Source organism: Myotis lucifugus, unplaced genomic scaffold (assembly GCF_000147115.1).
Source record: "Myotis lucifugus unplaced genomic scaffold, Myoluc2.0 scaffold_164, whole genome shotgun sequence".
Lineage (NCBI taxonomy): Eukaryota > Metazoa > Chordata > Mammalia > Chiroptera > Vespertilionidae > Myotis > Myotis lucifugus.
In genome coordinates, this window is record NW_005871212.1 from 1,477,096 (window position 1) to 1,499,249 (window position 22,154).

The window sequence follows — 22,154 nt, forward strand, 5'->3', positions numbered from 1 at the left end:
AAAAAATTTTTTAATGTGAATTGAAAAAAAAATTTTTAACGGCAAGAAAAAGTATATCACACTTGTCAAAGAATAAGAAAACAGCCCCGGCTGGTGTTCTCAGTGGTTATAGCACCTGCCCGTGCACTGATTTGATTCTCACAGGTTTGGTTCTCAGTCAAGGGCACATACCTGGGTTGCAGATTCAAACCACAGCTCCAGTCTGGGCATGTGTGGGAGGCAACCAATTGATGTTTCTCTCTCTCTCTTTCTCTCTCTCTCTCTCCCCTTCCTTTCCACTACCTCTAAAAATCAATGGAAAAAATATCCTTGAGTGAGGATTAACCAAAAAAAAAAAAGAATAAGAAAACAAGCATGGCCACAGCAATGCTTTTCTAGAGTATGTTAAAGATAAACTGAGGCATATTAAAAACTTTAAGAGTTTATTTGAGCAAAAATAAATTCAAATCAGGCAGGGCCCAATCTAACAGAAAGGAGCTCTGAGGAGCTGTACAAAATAAGACTTTTATAGGCAGAAGGGAGCAGGAAAAAGAAAGTTATACTAGGCAAAAAGTGGGTTGGTTATTGCAAAGTCACTTTCCTTTATAAGATGACAGAGTTTATCAAGCAGAGTACCTAATTTGGTGATGTGGGGTTTAGCATAAGTAACACCATTCTTGGCCTGTTATATTTTTTCTTTAGGATAATTTGAAAATATGATTCAAAAACTCTAAAATTATGCATTGCTTTTGACTCATTCATTCCAATTCAAAGAATTTGTCCTATGACAATTATCACTGATTTAAAATTTTAAAAAAGAGATTTAGTCCTGGCCAGTGTGGTTCAGTTGGTTGAGCCTCCTCCCATGCAGAGGGAGGTCTCTGGTTTAATTCCTGGTCAGGGCACATCCCAGATTTCTAGCTGCACACACAGTATTGGGTGTACAAGAAACAGCCTTCTGATGTTTTGCTCTCCCTCTCCTTCTCTCTCCTTCTCTGTCTCTCTCTAAAAAATCAATGAGTCCTAGTTGGTTTGGCTCAGTGAACAGAGAATTGGCCTGCAGACTGAAGGGTCTTGGGTTCGATTCCAGTCAAGGGCATGTACCTTAGTTGCAGGCTCGAGCCCCAGTTGGGGTGCATTCGGGAGGCAACCGATCAATGTGTCTCTCTCATTTTGATGTTTCTCTCTCTGTCTCCCCCTTCTTTCCAGTCTCTCTAAAAATCAATGAAAAATTCCCTCAGGTGAGGATTAACAAAACAAAAAATCAATGAGGAAAAAAAGATTTAGCTATATGCATGTTCATCATAAGAACAAAAAATAGAAAAAACAAATGGCAACAAAATAAAATAATAATAATAAAAGAAAGAGAAAAAAAGAATGAAAATTGGCAAAGGTTTCTATTTTTATGTATATTTTTAAAAAATACTTTGCAGGTCCTAACCGGTTTGGCTCAGTGGATAGAGCGTCGGCCTGCGGACTGAAAGGTCCCAGGTTCGATTCCGGTCGGAGGCATGTACCTTGGTTGTGGGCACATCCCCGGTAGGGGGTGTGCAGGAGGCAGCTGATCGATGTTTCTCTCTCCATGTTTCTAACTCTCTATCCCTCTCCCTTCCTCTCTGTAAAAAATCAATAAAATATATATTTTTAAAAATACTTTGCAGCAATACAAATTATGTCCTGAGCAAATATTATTGGAGGAAATGGTTTCAATGTTAAATGAAACAGATACAAAACCATTTGTATGATTAAATTTTGTAAAAAACAGAAAATATATTTGTTAAACTCAAAAGCAAATAGAGATCAGTCTTGGAGGTCCCCTGAACAGACAAAACCAGTTTAGCCATTAATTTCGTTTAATTACCAATCACTGTGAAGATACTGCTTTCTCACTGTATAAGCTTCTTTGTAATAATATACCCGAGCTTCATTCCATGTTTTGGTTCAAGTGTTCCTGGTTTACAAACTTTCTTTTTGGTGTGTGCACAATAAACTTTTACTAATTACTACTTCAGTGATTCATTGGTTTTACTTTGGCTATTTCTGAATCTTTGACAATTAAAACACAAGAGGAAAACCACAGTTAATATTTTAGCATATGAGTGTGGTGGAATTATAATTTTTATTTCTTCTTTAAAGTTTTGTGTATTTCCCAGATGCTCAAGCTCCAGGAAAAAATTATTATCCAACCACTGAAAAGAAAGGATAATTATCTAACATGATAGAAGCACTACATATCACTACAATCTACACTAATAAAAGACAAACATGCAAATTGACCATACCTTCGCTATGCCTTAAGCCACGCCCATCAGCCAATCAGAGCGACTATATGCAAATTAACCCAACCAAGATGGTGGCCGGCAGCCACGGAGCTGGAGCAAGCAGGAGGCTTGGTTGCCCCAATGATGGAGGAAGCCAAGCTTCCTGCTTGCCATGGCTTGGCTCTGAGCTCCACTCAAAGCAACAAAGTTTCAATTATAGAAGGTAAATAAACTCTAGATACCTGCTTTCAGCCTGCCATGGCCACGGAGCTGGAGCGAGCAGAAGGCTTCCCTCCTGCCCGCTCTGGCCGGCTCTGAGCTCCTCTCAAGGCTACAAAGTTTCAATTATAAAATGTAAATAGCCCTGACTGGTTTGGCTCAGTGGCTAGAGCATCAGCCTTCGGACTCAAAGGTCCTGGGTTCGATTCCGGTCAAGAGCATGTACCTTGGTTGCAAGCACATCCCCAGTGGGGAGTGTGCAGGAGGCAGCTGATCGATGTTTCTCTCTCATCGATGTTTCTAACTCTCTATCCCTCTCCCTTCTTCTCTGTAAAAAAAAAAAAAAATCAATAAAATATATTTTTTAAAAAATGTAAATAAATCCCAGAATAAAAAAAATAAATAAAAAAGGAGAGGCTGGGAGCTTCCGTCAGTGGAGGGTTTGGCCGGCCTGAAAACGGCCCTCAGACCCTCACTCAGACTGGCCAGGCACCCCAGTGGAGACCCCCACCCTAAAGGGGGTGTGGCCAGCCTGCAAACAGTCATCAGCCCCTCACCCAGGCTGGCCAAACCTCCATGGGGTGAGGGTCCCCACTGGGGGGGCTTGACCAGCCTGAAAACAGCCATCAGTCCCTCACCCAGGCTGGCCAGGCACCCCAGTGGGGACCCCCACCCTGAAGGGGGTGTGACAAGCCTGCAAACAGCCATCAGCCCCTCACCCAAGCTGGCCAGGCACCCCAGTGGGGACCCCTACCCTGAAGGGGGTGTGACCCGCCTGCAAACACCCATCAGCCCCTCACCCAGGCTGGCCAGGCACCCCAGCAGGACCCCCACCCTGATCCGGGACACCCTCAGGGCAAACCAGCCGGCCCCCACCTGTGCACCAGGCCTCTAGCCTATATAATAAAAGGGTAATATGCAAACTGACCCTAACAGCAGAATGACTGGGAATGACTGGTCACTATGACACACACTGACCACCAGGGGGCAGATGCTCAATGAAGGAGCTGCCCCCTGGTGGTCAGTGCACTCCCACAGGGGGAGCTCTGCTCAGCCACAAGCCAGGCGGACAGCTGCCAGTACAGTGGTGGTGGTGGGAGCTTCTCCCGCCTCCTCAGCAGCGCTAAGGATGTCCGACTACAGCTTAGGCCTGCTCCCCGCTGGCAAGTGGACAGCCCCCGAGGGCTGCCAGGCTGCCAGAGGGATGTCTAACTGCCAGCTTGGGCCTGATCCCCCAGGGAGCGGGCCTAAGCCAGCAGGTGGACATCCTCCGAGGGGTCCCAGACTGCAGGAGGGCATAGGCCAGGCTGAGGGACCCCCCCCCCCCCAGTGCACAAATTTTTGTGCACCGGGCCTCTAGTGGCAATCATAATACAATATATCAATGTATCAAATCAACACATTGTACACCTTAAATTTTTACACAACATTATATGAAAAATATGTTTAATTAAAAATTATTAGAAAAGCCTGGCTGGGCCCTAACTGGTTTGGCTCAGCGGATAGAGCATCGGCCTGTGGACTGAAGGGTCCCAGGTTCGATTGCAGTCAAGGGCATGTACCTGGGTTGCGGGCACATCCCCAGTAGGGGGCGTGCAAGAGGCAGCTGAATTGATGTTTCTCTCTCGTCGATGTTTCTAACTCTGTATCCCTTTCCTTCTCCCTTCCTCTCTGTAAAAAATCAATAAAATATATTTTAAAAAAAAGAAAAGAAAAGCCTGGCCGGTGTTGCTCAGTGGTTAAACATGGGCCCATGAACCAGGAGGGCACAGTTTGATTCCCAGACAGGGCATATGCCCAGGTTGTGGGCTCGATCCCTAGCAGGGGGCAGCTGGTCAATGATTCTCATCATTGATGTTTCTATCTCTCTTTTTCTTCCTCTCTCTGAAATCAATAAAAATAAAAATATAATTTATTTTAAAAAATCCTGGCCTGTGCCTTGCCATTCCTTTATTTAAAAAATTATTAGAAGAAAAAAGGTAAAGGTAAAAAACAGAAAAAAATGCTTTTGACTTCTGTGGTCTTTCTAATCAACTGCTTGGTTCACCGGCTATACACCAAGCTGATTTGTGAGGAATACTTAGGCTGTTGCCCTGAAGCATGAGGTGCAGAAGTGTCAGAGTGCCCAACCAGGGTCAGGGGCATCCCTGCATAGTGGATTGCTCATATCCCTTTCCTATATTGGGCGGCTCTCACAAAGGCCACACCCTGGCAGCTAAACAGAACAGAGGCCCCCCAAAGATGCTGGACTTACTCCTATCTATAGATACTCAGTGAGTGGGAGCCACTTCCTTGGCTTCTCTCCTGCCTCCCTCTCCCTCCCCTGGGCCTTGGGTTTTCTTTCTGAATGTGTCTCTGTGAGTATGTAAAGTGTAAAATACTTGCCCACCAAATTCAAGGTTATAAATGCAGGAAATAACAACCGAAAAAGTCCTAATCCTACTCCTCAGGGCCCTTGCTGGCCTTTGTCTCTCAAGATCTAGGTTCTTACACAGCAATATGCAGTTTTACATTTACATGCGTTTACACTATACTTTCGGCCTTAACAATAGCTAACCCTACCTTTGTTTCCTGCCTAATAACCGCTCATTACTAGCTCCCTCCTTGTTTCCCAATAATTTTTCTCTTTAGCTGAACAAGGTCTTTAGGATGATGGCTTGCACCATTGCTGAGAGTTACTCAGTTTTCCTGGGTCTCTCCCTTATATACAAGAGGTATAACATGTTATTAAAACTTGTTTTTCTTCTGTTAATCTTTTATTACATTGGGGGTGTCTCAGACAAGTATCTAGAAGGGAAAATTGTCTTCCCCAACAAAACCCAGCATGCCTGAAGCCTCACTGACCAGCACCTTCAGTTTGTACACAGCCAGCCACTTTCCCTCAAGTGCCCCAAGGTAGGGAGCGGCTCTAGGTCAAGCCTCAGGCTGACCTGTGGCAGGGCCACAAACAAGTCCCAGCCTGGAGGGCAGAGCTCTCCTAGCATAACTAAGCCTGGCCTTGTAGCCCTCCCTAATTCCTTCCTAAGTAGCTAATGGGCTGTGGGAGGTGCAGCAAGTGTTGCCAAAACAAGAACATTTGTATACATGTTAATCTACCCTTGTTTTAATGAGAATGTAAAATAAAGCATCGGCTTGCAGGCTGGATCTTTCTGTGTCCTCATCCAGGCATGGAAGATCCGAGGAGGCCCAGCTGTATTCTCTTAGTCCGTCTTCTTTAATCCTTCGCCGCCCCATCCTCAGGTTCACCCTTGGCCGTGCTGGCACAGCACACCCCAGGGGGAAGTATCAGATGGGGTTCTAACCAGACATGCACTGTCCAGGAAAACCCCATCTCATGATACTCTGGGCCTAATGTGTTATTTACCGGAGTTGCAAATCAAATTGTTCATATCCAGATTCCTCATCTGTGCAAAGAGCAGGTCTGTACAAACGGGTGGAGTGTTTTCATAGTGCTGTCAAGGGTTAGCAGAATGGAAGGGGTCAATAACAAAGTGAATGGAAAGAGAACTTGGAAAGTGGATGGCTGGATGGAAGGACAATGTCCAGAATTCAGTAAGGGCCCCTTCCTATGATGCTGCACAGGCAGAAGGTAGTGTCAAGAGACATCAAAACCTTCAGAAAATTTTTATGAGTTTAGTTGAGCCAAACTGTGATAGGAAGCAATATCAACAGATTGAAAAAATGCTCCAGAGGTTGTAGTTTATTTTATATCAGAATAAAAGGAGGAGACATAAGGAGGGTTACATGAAATCCACTGGTGGTAAATTAAGTCAAGATAAAAGCAAACTGAGAAATTTCTGGGGTTGGATAAGAAGGCAAAATAAAGAAACCTATTTCCTTTACATTGGTGGGTACAGGAGAGTAAATAACTAACATTTATAGCACAGAGATGGGATGCGGGGAACAAGATAATGAAGGTTCTGTGGTCTGGAGCTCTGGTACAGCAGTTGTGCCTTGAGGGGTCTGGAAAAGATAACTCCTATTTCAAAGGCGTGTTACCTTAGATGTGAAAAGACATAGACAGACTTACTTAAGGTAAAAAAAAAGGACCTTTGTCAAGGAAGCTATAAGCCTAAAACATGACTACCCACCATGACTGATTGTTAGGAATTTTTATGTTCAGAACACCCTATATCAGTGATGGTGAACCTTTTGAGCTCGGCGTGTCAGCATTTTGAAAAACCCTAACTTAACTCTGATGCCGTGTCACATACAGAAATTTTTTGATATTTGTAACCATAGTAAAATAAAGACTTATATTTTTGATATTTATTTTATATATTTAAATGCCATTTAACAAAGAAAAATCAACCAAAAAAATGAGTTTGCGTGTCACCTCTGACACGCGTGTCATAGGTTCGCCATCACTGCCATATATGGTTACTTTCAGTCCCTGAGTTTGTACAGCCCACAATGCAAGCCTCCCGAGCTTGTCGGGTTTGGTATGTGGCCCCTTTTTCGTCCACAGTAGAAATGGGTGAGGGCAGGGAGCCTGAGGTGGGGAACATGAGGCAGTATAAACAGCTAGTGTCACAGTGTGGGAGCCTGAAGCAGCTAATCTGTCAGCATCCAGGGACTGCAAGAGTCCAGAGAGGGGCAGAGGCAGCAGGGCTAATTAGAGGCTGATGGCTGCTCCTGGCTCTTCAGCTGCTCACCCTCCCAGAATGCCCACCAGCCTGCTGTGCAGGGAACAGCTGCCCTCTGGGTTACAGAGGAGCCTCATTCCAAGCTTACCCTGTGGAGAAAGGCCACTGATCCTGGTAGACCAGCCCACAGCCAGGAGGTTCTAAGTCTCGCTTCAGTCCCAGCACGGTGCCAAAAAGCGAGACAACACTTAACAAGAGTGAATAGCTTGTAAGTCAAAATGAAGTAAAAACACAAACTTGGACATTAAAATTTATTTGAATTTATATTAAAAATGGAAATATTCTACTTAAATAATAATTCATCTGGGTCTTCTTGTACAATGCAAACTTCTTCCATGGGAGTCTGCTGATTTTGAGGCCAGCAACTCTTCTCACATGTGTAAATTAGAACTGTTCCAAATTCCACAGAAAGACCTGAAAAATATAACAAAGTCAGGATCCCAGCAAAGAGCAACTGTTATGAGATACACTCAATATTTGAGTTTGCTTAGTGGATAGAGTCCACTCTGGAGCAAGACTTTAGGTTCGTATTCCAGCTCTACCACTTTTAGCAAGTGACTTCACCTCTGTGTAATAATGATTAGATTCATCACAATGTTGTGAGGCGGATTAAATAAACTAGTCCAGCCCTAACCGGTTTGGCTCAGTGGATAGAGCATCGGCCTGAGGACTCAAGGGTCTCAGATTCGATTCTGGTCAAGGGCATGTACCTTGGTTCGGGCACATCCCCAGTAGTGGGTGTGCAGGAGGCAGCTGATCGATGTTTCTAACTCTCTATCCCTCTCCCTTCCTCTCTGTAAAAAATCAATAAAAATATTTAAAATAAATAAGTAAGTAAATAAATAAACTAGTCCATGTAAGATACTTATAACAGATGGTGGCACATGTTCTGTGTTTACCATCAAACAAAGAGATTAACTAATTAGATGATGATAGAAGGAAAGGAGAAAGATGGCTCAATATCAGGATAACTGATACAAGGAGTGATTTCAACTTACAAGCTGAAAAAATAATTACGTAAAGCAAAAACAGTGTTCACTAACTTTCACTCACAATACAGTCACACTCTTTCCTACATTAAGTGACCACTGATGACAAAAAGCAGATTTAACAGGAAAATATAATTTAAAAATAAACGAAAATCGAAACAAGTCTTCATTACAGCTGTCTAGACCATCTGACATTTAAAAATACATCACTCCAACAGAACCCACTACCACCAAGAAAGGACTCAGGCAAAAAATAGAAAATAAATCCTAAGAGTTATAGAAATGTATCAGTGAATGGAGCCATGAAGAATGGTACCAAGGAAACATGAGCAACACAACTCCTGCTAATATCAGAAAAGGAAGACAGGACAACAGAATGAGGTGGATAACTGGTTTGAAGCAGCCCAGGGGAAAAAATGTAGACAGGTTTAATGGAAAGAAAATGATCAAAGCCAGACGACAGAAGACCAAAATAGAGCTGATTTTGGGGAAATAACCTCGTGTATTTGAAATAATTTCTAACAAGCATGTGCAAAAGCATTTGCAGAGGACAGGAGAAGGCTGGAGCCTCAGAACTATTAACCACAGGGTTAGGAAAAAAGGTAGTACACGAAATAAAATACCACCTGGCCGGTGTGGCTCATGGCTGAACTTTGACCTATGAATCAGGAGGTCACGGTTCGATTCCCGGTCAGGGCATATGCCATGGTTGCGGGCTCGATCCCCAGTGTGGGGCATGCAGAAGGCAGCTGATCAATGATTCTCTCTCATCAATGATGTTTCTATCTCTTTCTCGCTTTCCCTTCCACTCTGAAATCAATAAATATATAAAGAAAAAAAGAAATAAAATACCGAGTACCTGAGTAGTGATACTGAGTACCTGAGTAGTGTACATGAAGGCCCCGAATTTCATGCACTGGGCCTCTAGTATATATATAAAAAAAATTAAAAAACAAAATAAAAAACAGCCTAACAACAACAAAATAAACTATTATTTAAAAAAATTAGCCGTCGCCCTAACCGGTTTGGCTCAGTGGATAGAGCGTCGGCCTGTGGACTGGGGCAGGGGTTGGAGGTTGGGGGCAGGCTGACGGGGATCAATGGGGGAAAAAAGAGGGTATATGTAATACTTTCAACAATAAAGATTTGTTAAACCAAAAAAAGGAAAATGCAAATGAAAAGTATGATAAACATAAAGCATAACAAAAGATGATACATATAAAAACAAACTCAGCCGAAGCCGGTTTGGCTCAGTGGATAGAGCGTCGGCCTGCGGACTGGGGGGTCCCAGGTTCGATTCCGGTCAAGGGCATGTACCTGGGTTGCGGGCACATCCCCGGTGGGGGATGTGCAGGAGGCAGCTGATCGATGTTTCTCTCTCATCGATGTTTCTAGCTCTCTATCTCTCTCCCTTCCTCTCTGTAAAAAATCAATAAAATATATTAAAAAAAAAAAAAACAAACTCAGCCCTAACTGGTTTGGCTCAATGGATAGAGCGTCGGCCTGCAGACTCAAGGGTCCCAGGTTCGATTCTGGTCAAGGGCATTTACCTTGGTTGCCGGCACATCCCCAGTGCGGGGTGTGCAGGAGGCAGCTGATGGATGTTTCTCTCTCATTGATGTTTCTAACTCTCTATCCCTCTCTCTTCCTTTCTGTAAAAAGTCAAAATATATTTAAAAAAATAAAAAATAAAAACAAACTCAGTATTTACAATAAATTGAGTAACCTTAAAAAATAAACAAATAGCCCTGGCTGGTTTGGCTCAGTAGGTAGAGCGTCGGCCTGCAGACTGGAGGGTCCCAGGTTCGATTCCAGCCAACGGCACATGCCTGGGTTGCGGGCTCAATCCCCAGTAGGCGGCGCGCAGGAGGCAGCCGATCAATGACTCTCTCTCATCATTGATGTTTCTCTCTCTCTCCCTCTCCCTTCCTCTCTGAAATCAATAAAAAATATCTCTCTATATAAAATCCTAATATGCAAAGTGTCCCCTCGGGAGTTCAACCAGGAGACCAGGAGTTTGATTGCTCGCCATGACGTCCACTGACCACCAGGAGGTGGCATGGAAAGAAGGAAGGCTCCGGCCGGCAGCCTGAAGGCCCTGATCGGCCCTGATCACTGCCCAGGCCTAGGGACCCTACCCGTGCATGAATTTCATGCACTGGGCCTCTAGTATATATAAAAAAAATTAAAAAATATAATAAAAAACAGCCTAACAACAACAAAATAAACTATTATTAAAAAAAATCAGCCCTTGCCCTAACCAGTTTGGCTCAGTGGATTGAGCGTCGGCCTGCAGACTGAAAGGTCCCAGGTTCGATTCCGGTCAAGGGCATGTACCTTGGTTGTGGGCACATCCCCAGTAGGAGGTGTGCAGGAGGCATATGGTCGATGTTTCTCTCTCATCGATGTTTCTGACTCTCTATCCCTCTCCCTTCCTCTCTGTAAAAAATCAATAAAATATATTAAAAAAAAAAATCAGCCCTGGCTGGTTTGACTCAGTGGATAAGGCATCGGACTGCAAACTGAAAGGTCCCAGATTCGATTCCGGTCAAGGGCACGTGCCCGGGTTGCAGGCTCAATTCCCAGTTGGGGGCGTGCAGGAGGCAGCTGATTGGTGATTCTGTCTCATCATTGATGTTTCCATCTCTCTCTCTCCCTTTTCCTTCCTCTCTGAAATCAATAAAAATATATTAAAAAAAAAAAAGTTAAAGCCTCTGTCCATGTAAATCTTCATAACATCTTTATTTGTAATAGCCCCATGTGGAAACACATTAACATTAAAAAAATGTCCATCAATAAAGTGTGATGTACCCATAAAATAGTAATCAGCAACTATAAGATGCGATCTATTGCTCTAGCTGGTGTGGCCCAGTGGTTGGAGTGTCTGCCCACACACGAAAGGGTCCCATTTTTGATTCCTGGTCAAGGCCATGTGCCTGAGTTGTAGGTTCAATCCCCGGCCAGGTTGGGATGTGTGGGGGAGACAACCGATTGATATGTCTCTATCACAGCAATGCTTCTCTCTCTCTCTCTCTCTGTAAAACATCAATAAAAAAATCCTTGGGTGAGGATTAAAAAAAGAAAAAAAGGTGTGATCTATTGATATACAATATATGGATGTATCTCAAAGTAATTATTAGTAAAAATAAACAAACAAAAAGTAAATGATTCCATTTATAAAATTTCTAGAAAATGCAAACTAATCTATAATGAAAAGTCAATTGGGTTAATAGAAGGGGTAAAACAGGATACAAAGTGCTTGAGAAAACTTCTGAGAGTGATGAACACATTCATAACTTTGACACTGGTAGTGATGATTTCATGTGTATACATATGTCAATACTTAGCAGACTGCACACTTAAAATATATAGTTTTGTTATATGCCATTACATCTCAATAAAGCTATTTGCAAAAAATTCTAATATATTAAAATGGAAAAAATTACCCTAGTATATCAGAAAGAATGAGAGGCTATAAAACAGTATACCTATTTTTGTCCAAAAAACTGTTTTACATGTGTATAGACATAAAATATGTTTAGAGGAAAGTATAAGAAAATAAACTTGCGCCGAGACCGGTTTGGCTCAGTGGATAGAGCGTCGGCCTGCGGACTGAAGGGTCCCAGGTTCGATTCCGGTCAAGGGCATGTACCTGGGTTGCGGGCACATCCCCAGTGGGAGATGTGCAGGAGGCAGCTGATCGATGTTTCTCTCCCATCGATGTTTCTAACTATCTATCTCTCTCCCTTCCTCTCTGTAAAAAATCAATAAAATATATTTAAAAAAAAAAAAAAAAAAAAAAAAAAAAAAAAAAAAAAGAAAATAAACTTGCAATAAAAAAAGTTTCTTCTAGCCCTGGCCAGTGCGCCTCAGTTAGTTAGATGGGCGTCATCCTGTGCACTGAAAGGTTGTTGGGTTTAATTCCTGGTCGTGTGACTGGGTTGTGGGCGTGATCCCCAGTGAGGGGTGTGTAGGAGGCAGCCAAGCAATGTTTCACTTTCACATTCACATCGGATGTCTCTCTCTCTCTCTAAAAATCTATTAAAAAAGAAAAGTTCCTGCGGGAGGGTGGGAGCGGAGGGCAAAAAAAAAAAAAGAAAAAAGAAAAAGAAAAAGTTCCCTCTAGTAACTGACATTAGGAAGGCCTTTACTTCTTTTTGTTTTTTTAATCCTCACCTGTGGATTTTTTCCTTTTTTTTTTTTTAAGAGAGAAGAGAGAGGGAAACATTGATGTGAGAGACAATAGGTTGCCTCCTGCATGAGCCCTGACCAGGACCTGGGCCAGGGAGAAGCCTGCAACCAAGGTATGTGCCCTTGACTGGAACTGAACCTGGGACCCTTCAGTCTGCAGGCTGACACTCTATCCATTGAGTCAGACTGGCTAGGGCTTCTTTTTGTTTTGTTTTTAAGATTTAATATATTTTTATTGATTTCAGAGAGCAAGGAGAGGGAGAGAGAGATAGAAACATCAATGATGAGAGAGAATCATTGTTTGACTGCCTCCTGTACAGGACATTTTTTTATTATTATTGATTTGAGAGAGAAAGAGAGAGAGAGAGAGAGAGAGAGAGAGAGACATCACATCAATGATGAGAAACATCTATCAGTTGCTTCCTGTGGGTGACCTCCTGGGATGGAACCACAACCTAGGTATATGCCCTAGGGAATCGAACCCACAACATTTGGGTGTATGGGACGACACTCCAACCAACTAAGCCACCCAGCTAGGGTCTTTTCATTTTTTTCTAAAAATTTATAAAAATAACTATAATCACGTAAATGCAATTTGTAAAAGAATAATACATTTTTATTATATTATAATGAGATAAAAATAAATTTTTTAAAATATATCTTTATTTCAGGAGGAAGGGAGAGGGAGAGGGAGAGAGAAACATCAATGATGAGAGAGCAACACTGATTGGCTGCCTCCTGCACACCCCTTACTGGGGTTTGAGCCCGAAATCCAGGCATGTGCCCTTGACCGGAATAAAACCCAGGACCCTTCAGTCTGCTCTATCCACTGAGCCAAACCGGATAGGGTGAGATGAAAGTAATTTTAAGGACAGAAAATAGTGTGGCCTTAAATCAACTAAATTGTTATCAGTGCATTCATTAGATTGAATTATAAATTTCCTTACCATAATTTCAATTTCCCAAATTTTCTGTAATATGCTTATATTCTATTAATAAGTAAAACAAAATAGTCTTTTATTTAAAAATAATTCCAATTTAGTGTCATAAATCCACAAAGTCAAATTAATAAAGGGCTTATTACCTAAATTAGCACTTCTTAGCATGCTGACCAGTGCTGGCATAAGCTGAAACTCAAATGTCCTTTGGCCTCCGCAGTGGCTGCAGGCGGGGAGCTCAGTGACTTCTGAGGTAGGGCAGGTCAAAAACAGTGGTTGTCCACTCCAGGAATACCTAGGCACCGAAACAAAAAACACGGAGTCAGGACCAGTACAAGTCACATTGCAACATCTAAGAGCTCACTTTGCAAACTGTTTCTTTCTTGCAGAGTACCAGGCCTAAGCCAGAGAAAAAGAAAATCCACAGGTTCACAACACCAGCAGCAAGCCTGTAAAGCATGGCAAGATATCTGAAGTTTTATCAATACTTGATTCAAAGTTTGGATGAAGGCACAAAAGCCAATGTGGAACTGAATCTAAGTGAAAATGCCACAAAGCCCAGATTCAGCTCAACTGCAAATTAAGTGGAATCAGACCTCCTCACTACTGGCATGCCCTTCTAAGGAGTAAATATTTACTTTAGTAACTACCTTTCTTCAACATATAATTTCTGGTAAACAATTTTTTAAAAAAAGTTATTAGATATGCAAAGAAGCAGAAAAATTTAATCCAGCCCTAACCGGTTTGGCTCAGTGGATAGAGCATCGGCCTGCGGACTGAAGGGTCCCAGGTTCGATTCCGGTCAAGGGCATGTACCTTGGTTGCGGGCACATCCCCAGTAGAAGGTGTGCAGGAGGCAGCTGATCGATGTTTCTCTCTCATCGATGTTTCTAACTCTCTATCCCTCTCCCTTCCTCTCTGTAAAAAATCAATAAAATATATTTTTTAAAAAAACAAAACCCAAACTGTTAAGTTGGACTCGATCAAAATTTAAAACTTTGCCTAAAAAGACCCTATTAATAAAATGAAAGGCAAGCCACAGAAAGGGAGAAAATATTTGAAATGTATATAACCTCAAAAAGAACTCATATCCTGAAAATATGAGGAATTCCTACAGTTCAACAACAAAAAAATAAATGACCCAATAGAAATATGGTGGAAAGATCTGAACTGATACTTTCCTAAAGATGACAGATACAGGTGGAAAACAAACACTTGAAAAGATATTCAGCATCATTAGTTGTTAAGGAAATACAAATTAAAACCACAAGGAAATACTCCTCCTCCTACTACTACACATCATCTAATATGGCTAAAATTAAACACTGACCATATGAAGTACTGGCAAGGATGTGGAGGAACTAGAATTCATTTTTTTAAGGCTTTTATTTATTTTTTAAGAATATGTTTTTACTAGAGGCCCAGTGCGCGATATCGTGCAAGACCCAGACCTGCTGCACTGGTGGGACCCAGACTGACTCCCACCGTGCCGGGCGGGACGTGGGACTCAGAGTCAAGTCCCCACCCACCCGCGTGCGCCTCGCTGTGCACACAGCCTCCTGGTGACCAGTCTTTGGTCGTTCCACATTACAGCATCATAGCACAGGCCTTTTATTAGTAGAGATTGATTGCAGAGAGAGGAAGGTAGAGGGAGAGAGAGAAACATCAATTGTCAGCAGCTTCCTGTACACCCCCCACTGAAGATGGCCGGAAACCTGGGCATGTGCCGACCCTGAATCAAACTGTGACCTCCTGGTTCTTGGGTCGATGATCAACCACTGAGCCACACTGGCCAGGTATAAGGTTTTTATTTATTTATTAGTGGCCCGGTGCATGAAATTCATGCACAAGTAGGGTCCCTAGGCCTGGCTGGCTATCAGGGTCGATCGGGGCCTTCTGGCTGCCGCCGGGGCCTCCCTTCCCCGGCTGCCGGGGCCTTCCTTCATTCCACGCCACCCCCTGGTGGTTAGCACGTCATAGTGAGCGATCGAACGCCCAGTATCCCGATCGAACTCCCAAGGGGACACTTTGCATATTAGGCTTTTTTATATATAGAAAATATAGAGGATTTTTACATGTATTTTTTCTGATTTCAGTAATGCAGCACTAAACTGTGCAAAACTGAAACAAATTGGATGGGAACACTTAAATACCCAATGATATATCTATAAGCAAAATCAAATAACAAATCAAGAAAATTAATCATAATAATAAAGGCTAATCTCTGTAATACAGGGTGTCCCCCCAAAAATATATACACACTGTAACAGCTGATAGCACAATTTAAAAAATTTTATGTTTTATTGATTTTAGAGAGGAAGGGAGAGGGAGAGTTAGAAACATCAATGATGAGAATCATTGATTGGCTGCCTCCTGCACGCCCCCCACTGGGGATGGAGCCCGCAACTCAGACATGTGCCCTTGACCAGAACTGAACCTGGGACCTTTCAGTCTGTAGGCCGATGCTCTACCTACTGAGCCAAACTGGCTAGACCTGATAGCACAATTTTGAAAATGAGACGTATTTTAATAAACACTGCCCTTATAATTATTCAAAGTGCATATATACATTTTTGGGGATACCCTAGATAAGAGTTCCTGAAAATCAAAAGGACTAAGAACTTATGGGAACATGAGTAAAGGATATGAGTAGATAGAAATGATTCAAAAACATAGAGAAAGATGTAAAAAAAAAATTTTTTTAGAAAGTAAAATTATACCAAGATGCCCTTTTACCTTGAATTGGTAGAAATACAAAAGCATGAAGCTCACACTATTGGTAAGACTATAGGAAAACAGACACTATAGACTGCCAGTAAGAATTAAACTTTGATATATCACCAGTAGGAATTAAAGTAGCAAAAGTTTGGGAATAACATTAAATGTCCAAGAAATACTGACAAGGGACTACACAGTACTATAAAGCTTTTCTTAAAACAAAATTCTCAATGTACTACAAAAATACAGTACTCCTAGATACAATGTAGAGTGAAAAAAGCAAGGTCCAGAATCTGCCTCAAATGCATCCTTTTGTGTAAAAAAAAAAAAAAAAAAGTAATACATAACCATTATATTTGTTTATACATGCATAAAGAAACTATAAGCACACATAGGAAACTAACAACAGTGGGTACCTCAGTAGACTGTGGATGGCAAGAAAGGAATCATTATATTTACACATATATGCTTATGTACACATTTTTATATTTGAGACTTAGGAATACAGTACCTATTAAAAATTTAGTTTAAGAAAAAGCAGAAAAAAACATTTTGAAGAATTTTTTTTTTTTAATTAAATTTTTATTGTTCAGATTACATTTGTTCCTCTTCCCCCCCCACATAACTCCCCTCCTTCCAGTTCCCACCCCACCCTCCGCCCTCACTCCCCACCCACTGTCCTCATCCATAGGTGCACGATTTTTGTCCAGTCTCTTCCCGAATCTCCCATTCCCCTTCCCCCCCCAAGAATAGTCAGTCCATTCCCTTTCTATGTCCCTGATTCATTGTAATCACCAGTTCATTCTGTACATCAGATTATTTATTCACTTGATTCTTAGATTCACTTGTTGATAGATGCATGTTTGTTGTTCACAATTTGTATCTTTACCTTTTTCTTCTTCCTCTTCTTAAAGGATACCTTTCAGTATTTCGTATAATACTGGTTTGGTGGTGATGAACTCCTTTAGCTTTTCCTTATCTGTGAAGCTCTTTATCTGACCTTCAATTCTGAATGATAGCTTTGCTGGATAAAGTAGTCTTGGTTGTAGGTTCTTGGTATTCAGCACTTTGAATATTTCTTGCCATTCCCTTCTGGCCTGCAAAGTTTCTGTTGAGAAATCAGCTGACAGTCGTATGGGTATTCCCTTGTAGGTAATTGTGTCTCTTTCTCTTGCTGCTTTTAAGATTCTCTCTTTGTCTTTTGCTCTTGGCATTTTAATTATGATGTGTCTTGGTGTGGTCCTCTTTGGATTCCTTTTGTTTGGGGTTCTCTGCGCTTCTTGGACCTGTAAGTCCATTTCTTTCACCAGGTGGGGGAAGTTTTCTGCCATTATTTCTTCAAATAGGTTTTCAATATCTTGCTGTCTCTCATCTTCTGGCACTCCTATAATTCTGATATTAGTCCACTTGAAGCTGTCCCAGAGGCTCCTTACACTATCTTCACACTTTCGGATTCTTTTTTCATTTTGCTTTTCCAGTTGGGTGTTTTTTGCTTCTTCGAATTTCAAATCTTTGGTTTGATTCTTGTGCTCCTCTGGTCTGCTATTGGGTATAATATTCTTTATTTCCGTCCGTGTATGCTTACTTTCTAATTTCTTTATCGTAGCATCGAGGGTCTCATTAGTTTTCGTGAGGCTCTGCTCAAGTTTATTGCAAGCCCTCAAAATTGCGATTCTTAGCTCCATATCCTCCATTTCTGTCATGTTTTTTTGTCTCCGCATCTTTTATGCTTTCTTGGTGCACCCCCTTGTGGTCTCTGTGCGCAGTCTTGTTCTAGCCAAGCCTTAATTGTTGTAGTTAACACTAGAGGGATTTGACCAGCAGACCGACTGGCTGTAGGATTCTGGGGAGGCGCTAGTCCTGCCCTTGCCTGAGGCGATCGGCAAATGTCTGTGCGCAGTGCCTGGGCGGGGCGGGCTCAACAGGGCGGGGGGAGGGAGCCGCTATGGCCGCTCTCAGTCCGTCCCCAAGGGCTCTGCCTCTCTGTCCCAGTAATCGCTGCAAACCTCGGAGGGGCCGTAGCCAGACAGTCCCGCTTCTTCCGTTTGAGTCTGGGTCCCTAGAGACTCGCCTGGATCTGTAGCCCAGAGTCTGAGACTCACTCCTGAGTGAAAACGTCAACCGCGCCCTCAGCCACCAGCCCGCTTTGCGCGCGCACTGCCGCACCACCGTACCTTTAAATTTTCCACACTGCGCCTCCTCTAAGCCTCGTAATGCTGTTGTTTTTCCTTCTAGTTGAAGAGTCCCTCCTCAGCCAGCCTTCCTGTGGTTCTGGGTGATGTCCGTTCCGTCTTTTAGTTGTATTTTTGAAATGGTTGTTCAAGGCAGCAAACTCCGGTGTTTACCTATGCCGCCATCTTGGTTTTCCCCTCATTTTGAAGAATTTTTAATATACAACAACCGTTCAATACCAATGAATGTTTATTGAAAAGAAAAATTATTAATACTAGGATCCCAACCCTTGAGTCCGCAGGTCGACGCTCTATCCACAGAGCCAAACCGACCAGGGCCCAATTATATTTTTAAAAAATACACAATACCTACCTGCATCCATGCATCCAAATGCATAAAAAAATAAGTGAATGTAATATACTAAAATCTTAGCTTCAGTTTTAGGCATACTGGTTTTCTCACTTTACTTTCCTGTGTTTTCCAAACTAACATATCAAGAGAAACAATAAAAGAAAATTGTACCTTTACCTCAAAATCTGCTCCTGACAAGCAGAAATTCTCTTCATGAATTTGTAAAATATCTTATCTCCACTTTTAATTATGGTCTTCTCATATTTTTCATTACCATCACTAGGAAGACTAAAAAGAGAATCAGAAAATAGTTTTGAGTATCTATATCTAGAGAATTATAGTATTTAGAAGAGCAAACAAGGTAATTAAAAAAAATCTTTTTACCAAAGTTAAAATATGCAAACAATTTAATACATTATAATGTATAACAGTAATCCCCTTGCCCACCCTTTTCCCATGCCCTGCTCCCTAACCATTTTCAACTCTGGAATAATGGTTTGCAATGTGAAGAGTCACTGTGCCCAATGACTCCTGCCATTTCTTTCTCCATTTGGATTATTTTCAAACACCAACACGTCTTTATGCAACCCAAAATTATTCTGAAAAAGCTTATGAATGAAAGAGCTCTGGTACAGAACCAGGTCATCTCTCCAAATATCTTGTTGTAATTATAACAGCAAAATAATCATGCTTACGTCTTTAGAGGGCTTTGGTTTACATAGCCCTCCAAGACCTACTCTCTCACTTGACTCCCAAAACCATCCGATGATAAGACAATATTTATCAAAGTCACTTCCATTTTACATGTCAGAACAGAGGGTCATCCAACTGAACCACACTGGTCAGGGCACAAATAGCATTTTCTAACTTACCTGTCTCAGCTATACATTTAGAAAGAGAAAACAAGAGAGATAGTGAACACATCTTCTGTAAGTAGTTGGCATCCCTAACTTCTGTTTTCAAGCTAACTCAAGAAATTGAAGCAAAAAGGTCTTACACAGACAAAAAGTTCTCCCATGTATTAGGGTAAAACCAAAGGGTATCTACTGTGGCAGCTTTCTGATCAAGTCACCTCTTAACCTCAGCTGCACACACTCTCACCTTTGGGAAAGCAACTGTTCCATATCAATTCCTTCTCGTTGTTGATATTCCCTGAGAAGACTATGCGCATGATCTAGACTGACAACGTCTCTGTAATCATCCTCATCTACCACACAGATGTAGTGGGGCAGGAACTGTGGCACCACAGGAGGCAAGGCCATCCCTTCCCCAGGAGGCACAGGAAGAGCAGCATTCGTGTGAGTTTCCTGAAGGCGGAGGTCTTGGAGCTGGGCAGTCCAGTCTGTGTCCTTGGCACTGTTCGAATCCTTTCCAAAACCCAAGGTACGCTGTGGTGAAGGCGCCTCCTCATTGTCACCTCCCCAGTCATCCGCACCCTCACACCACTCCTCAGCTGCAAGGCCGTTTTCCTGTTTCTGGAAGAACATCCAGTGAATGAGGTCCACACACCTGGGTGATCTCACCTATTCCCCTGGCTTCAGCCACTCATCCCTTCACCTCTCGGAGGCAGGCTTCACGCAGCCACTTCCCTTCTAGCACAATCTGATTCACTTCATGGACCCCATTTACTCAAAAGCATGCTGGAGGTGGCAGATAGTGTCTTTCCTCTTTAGGGGCAGTATGGCAGATGCAGGACAGTGCCTTGTTCAACCACCTGTTCCACACTCTTTCGGTTGTGCTTCATGTATTGCAGAATCTAGCAGAAAAGAATTACATTTCCCAGACTCCTTAGCAGCTAGGGGTCCAAATATGATCAGGGGTCTGCTAATCAGGTCCACCAGAGAGAAAGACAAACTTGAGAGGCCATGAAGCAAAAGTCTGCAGATGGAGAGAGAGCATGGCTCTGGAGTCAACAGTTCTGAACAGGTCAACTACCAGTTCACGAGCCCACACCTCAGCTTCCTGACGGCGGCAGAGGTAGCCTAGCAGCTCCCTCACAGACCAGTCCTGAGGTGTCATTCTGGAGGTCATTCCTGGAGTTGCCTTCTCCAGCCTGTCCAGTACGTTAGCAAAAATCTAATTTTAAGTCTCACCTTTAAAAAGTCAAATTGCTTGTCTATTATCTGCAATTGAACCCTGCAAATATAGGCAGACACCACAGTCATCTTTTTATCCCCAGTATTGCTAGTACTGTGCTTGGCACATATTAAGAACTCTCTCTCTCTCTCTCTCTCTGGCAATATTTATAGGCAAAGGGAGGCTGAAATTTGTTCTGCTGCTACCAATTTGCCTGACTTTTAGATTATTAAATTCAGTGTTTGTCTTATTAAATGAGTTATATACATATATACATATCACAGTAAGAATATTTATTATAAACACATATATGTATTACATACAACCATGTATATGTATATACTCATACTTTTTCCCAAACAAAAAAAATCAGTAAGCTATGTGCCTCAAGACCTTCAGTGTATATTAAAAGAAACAACTAGCCCTGACTGGTTTGGCTCAGCGGCTAGAGCGTAGGCTTGCTGACTGAAAGGTCCCAGGTTCGATTTCAGTCAAGGGCATGTACCTTGGTTTCGGGGCACATCCCCACTAGGGGGTGTGCAGGAGGCAGCTGATCGATGTTTCTCTCTCATCAATGTTTCTAACTCTCTATCCCTTTCCCTTCCTCTCTAAAAATAATCAATAAAATATATTTTTAAAAAAGAAACAACTAACAAAACCTTAAAGAAATAGCATTTTATGGTTCAGAAAAGAGCAAACAACATTCCAAATGCCCCTAGCCGGCTTGGCTCAGTGGATAGAGCATTGGCCTGTGGACTGAAGGGTCCCGGGTTCCATTCCAGTCAAGGGCACATGCCCGGGTTGCAGGCTCGATCCCCAGTAGGAGGCATGATTCTCTCTCATCATTGATGTTTCTATCTCCCCTCTGAAATCAATAAACATATATTAAAGAATTAAACTTTGATATATCACCAGTAGGAATTAAAGTAGCAAAAGTTTGGGAATAACATTAAATGTTTGTCTTAAAGTTTGTCTTAAACGATATTCTATAAAATACCCTGAAGTCACAGCAAATCCTAACATGCACAACCGCTTTACCTGAGTGTCCGGCACTTCTTTCTCTCGCATCTGCAGGAACTGGGAACGGAACACCTGCCAGCTTCAGGGTAAAGATAACTGCGGTGAGGGCCCCACTCCCGACCGCCGGCCGGCTGCCCACCCAGCCCGGTGCGCCGGGGCGGCCCCAGCACCTGCCACCTACCTGCGCGCCCCGCCGCCGCCGCACCCGGGGCTGGGGCAAGCGAACACGTGCAGTAGCCGATGGAACGAGGAGCCTTCCAGCGGGCAGTACACCTGCACGACCAGGGCAAGCGGCTGCCTGCAATGTTCACACACTGGCCTCGGCGCTGCTACCGCGGGCAGGGCGTCCTGAGGGCGGGGGCGGCGCTCAGACCCGGACAGCGCCCGGGACCCAGCCCACCCCTCACTCCGCACTAGCACCCGCCGACCCGACTCCGGCGCCCCATCTCACCGGAAGGCCGCCCAGCTTGCTAGCTGTCCAGGCGCCTGGCCCTGTGGGGCAGCCATGCACCGCTGCGTCCGGAAGACCGAGCAGTACTGGCTTCCGAACGGCAGCCATGACGACAGGGGACCCACGTGAACAGACGAACTACG

The 22,154-nt window shown here is 43.0% G+C and overlaps 1 protein-coding gene across 1 annotated transcript; it reads right to left on the minus strand.

Annotated features, from left to right (window-relative positions):
- Window positions 1-7,342: 7,342 nt before the first annotated feature.
- Window positions 7,343-22,154, minus strand: PDCD2L (programmed cell death 2 like). Its single transcript, XM_006095969.3, has 7 exons — window positions 22,012-22,154; window positions 21,742-21,908; window positions 21,579-21,639; window positions 19,566-19,939; window positions 18,642-18,752; window positions 13,370-13,518; window positions 7,343-7,519 (listed from the first exon to the last, which is right to left on the minus strand). The coding sequence occupies exons 1-7, from the start codon at window positions 22,117-22,119 to the stop codon at window positions 7,389-7,391; spliced, it is 1,101 nt and encodes a 366-aa protein (XP_006096031.1). The 5' UTR covers window positions 22,120-22,154; the 3' UTR covers window positions 7,343-7,388.

Excerpts from the sequence above, each read along its gene's own strand:
- PDCD2L (XM_006095969.3), bottom strand. The coding sequence starts at position 22,119 with ATGGCTGCCGTTCGGAAGCCAGTACTGCTCGGTCTTCCGGACGCAGCG. Across the intron at positions 21,640-21,741 it reads GGCGGCGGCGGGGCGCGCAG|CTGGCAGGTGTTCCGTTCCC; the intron begins GTAGGTGGCAGG and ends TTTACCCTGAAG. Across the intron at positions 18,753-19,565 it reads GAACAGTTGCTTTCCCAAAG|TCTTCCTAGTGATGGTAATG; the intron begins GTGAGAGTGTGT and ends TTCTCTTTTTAG.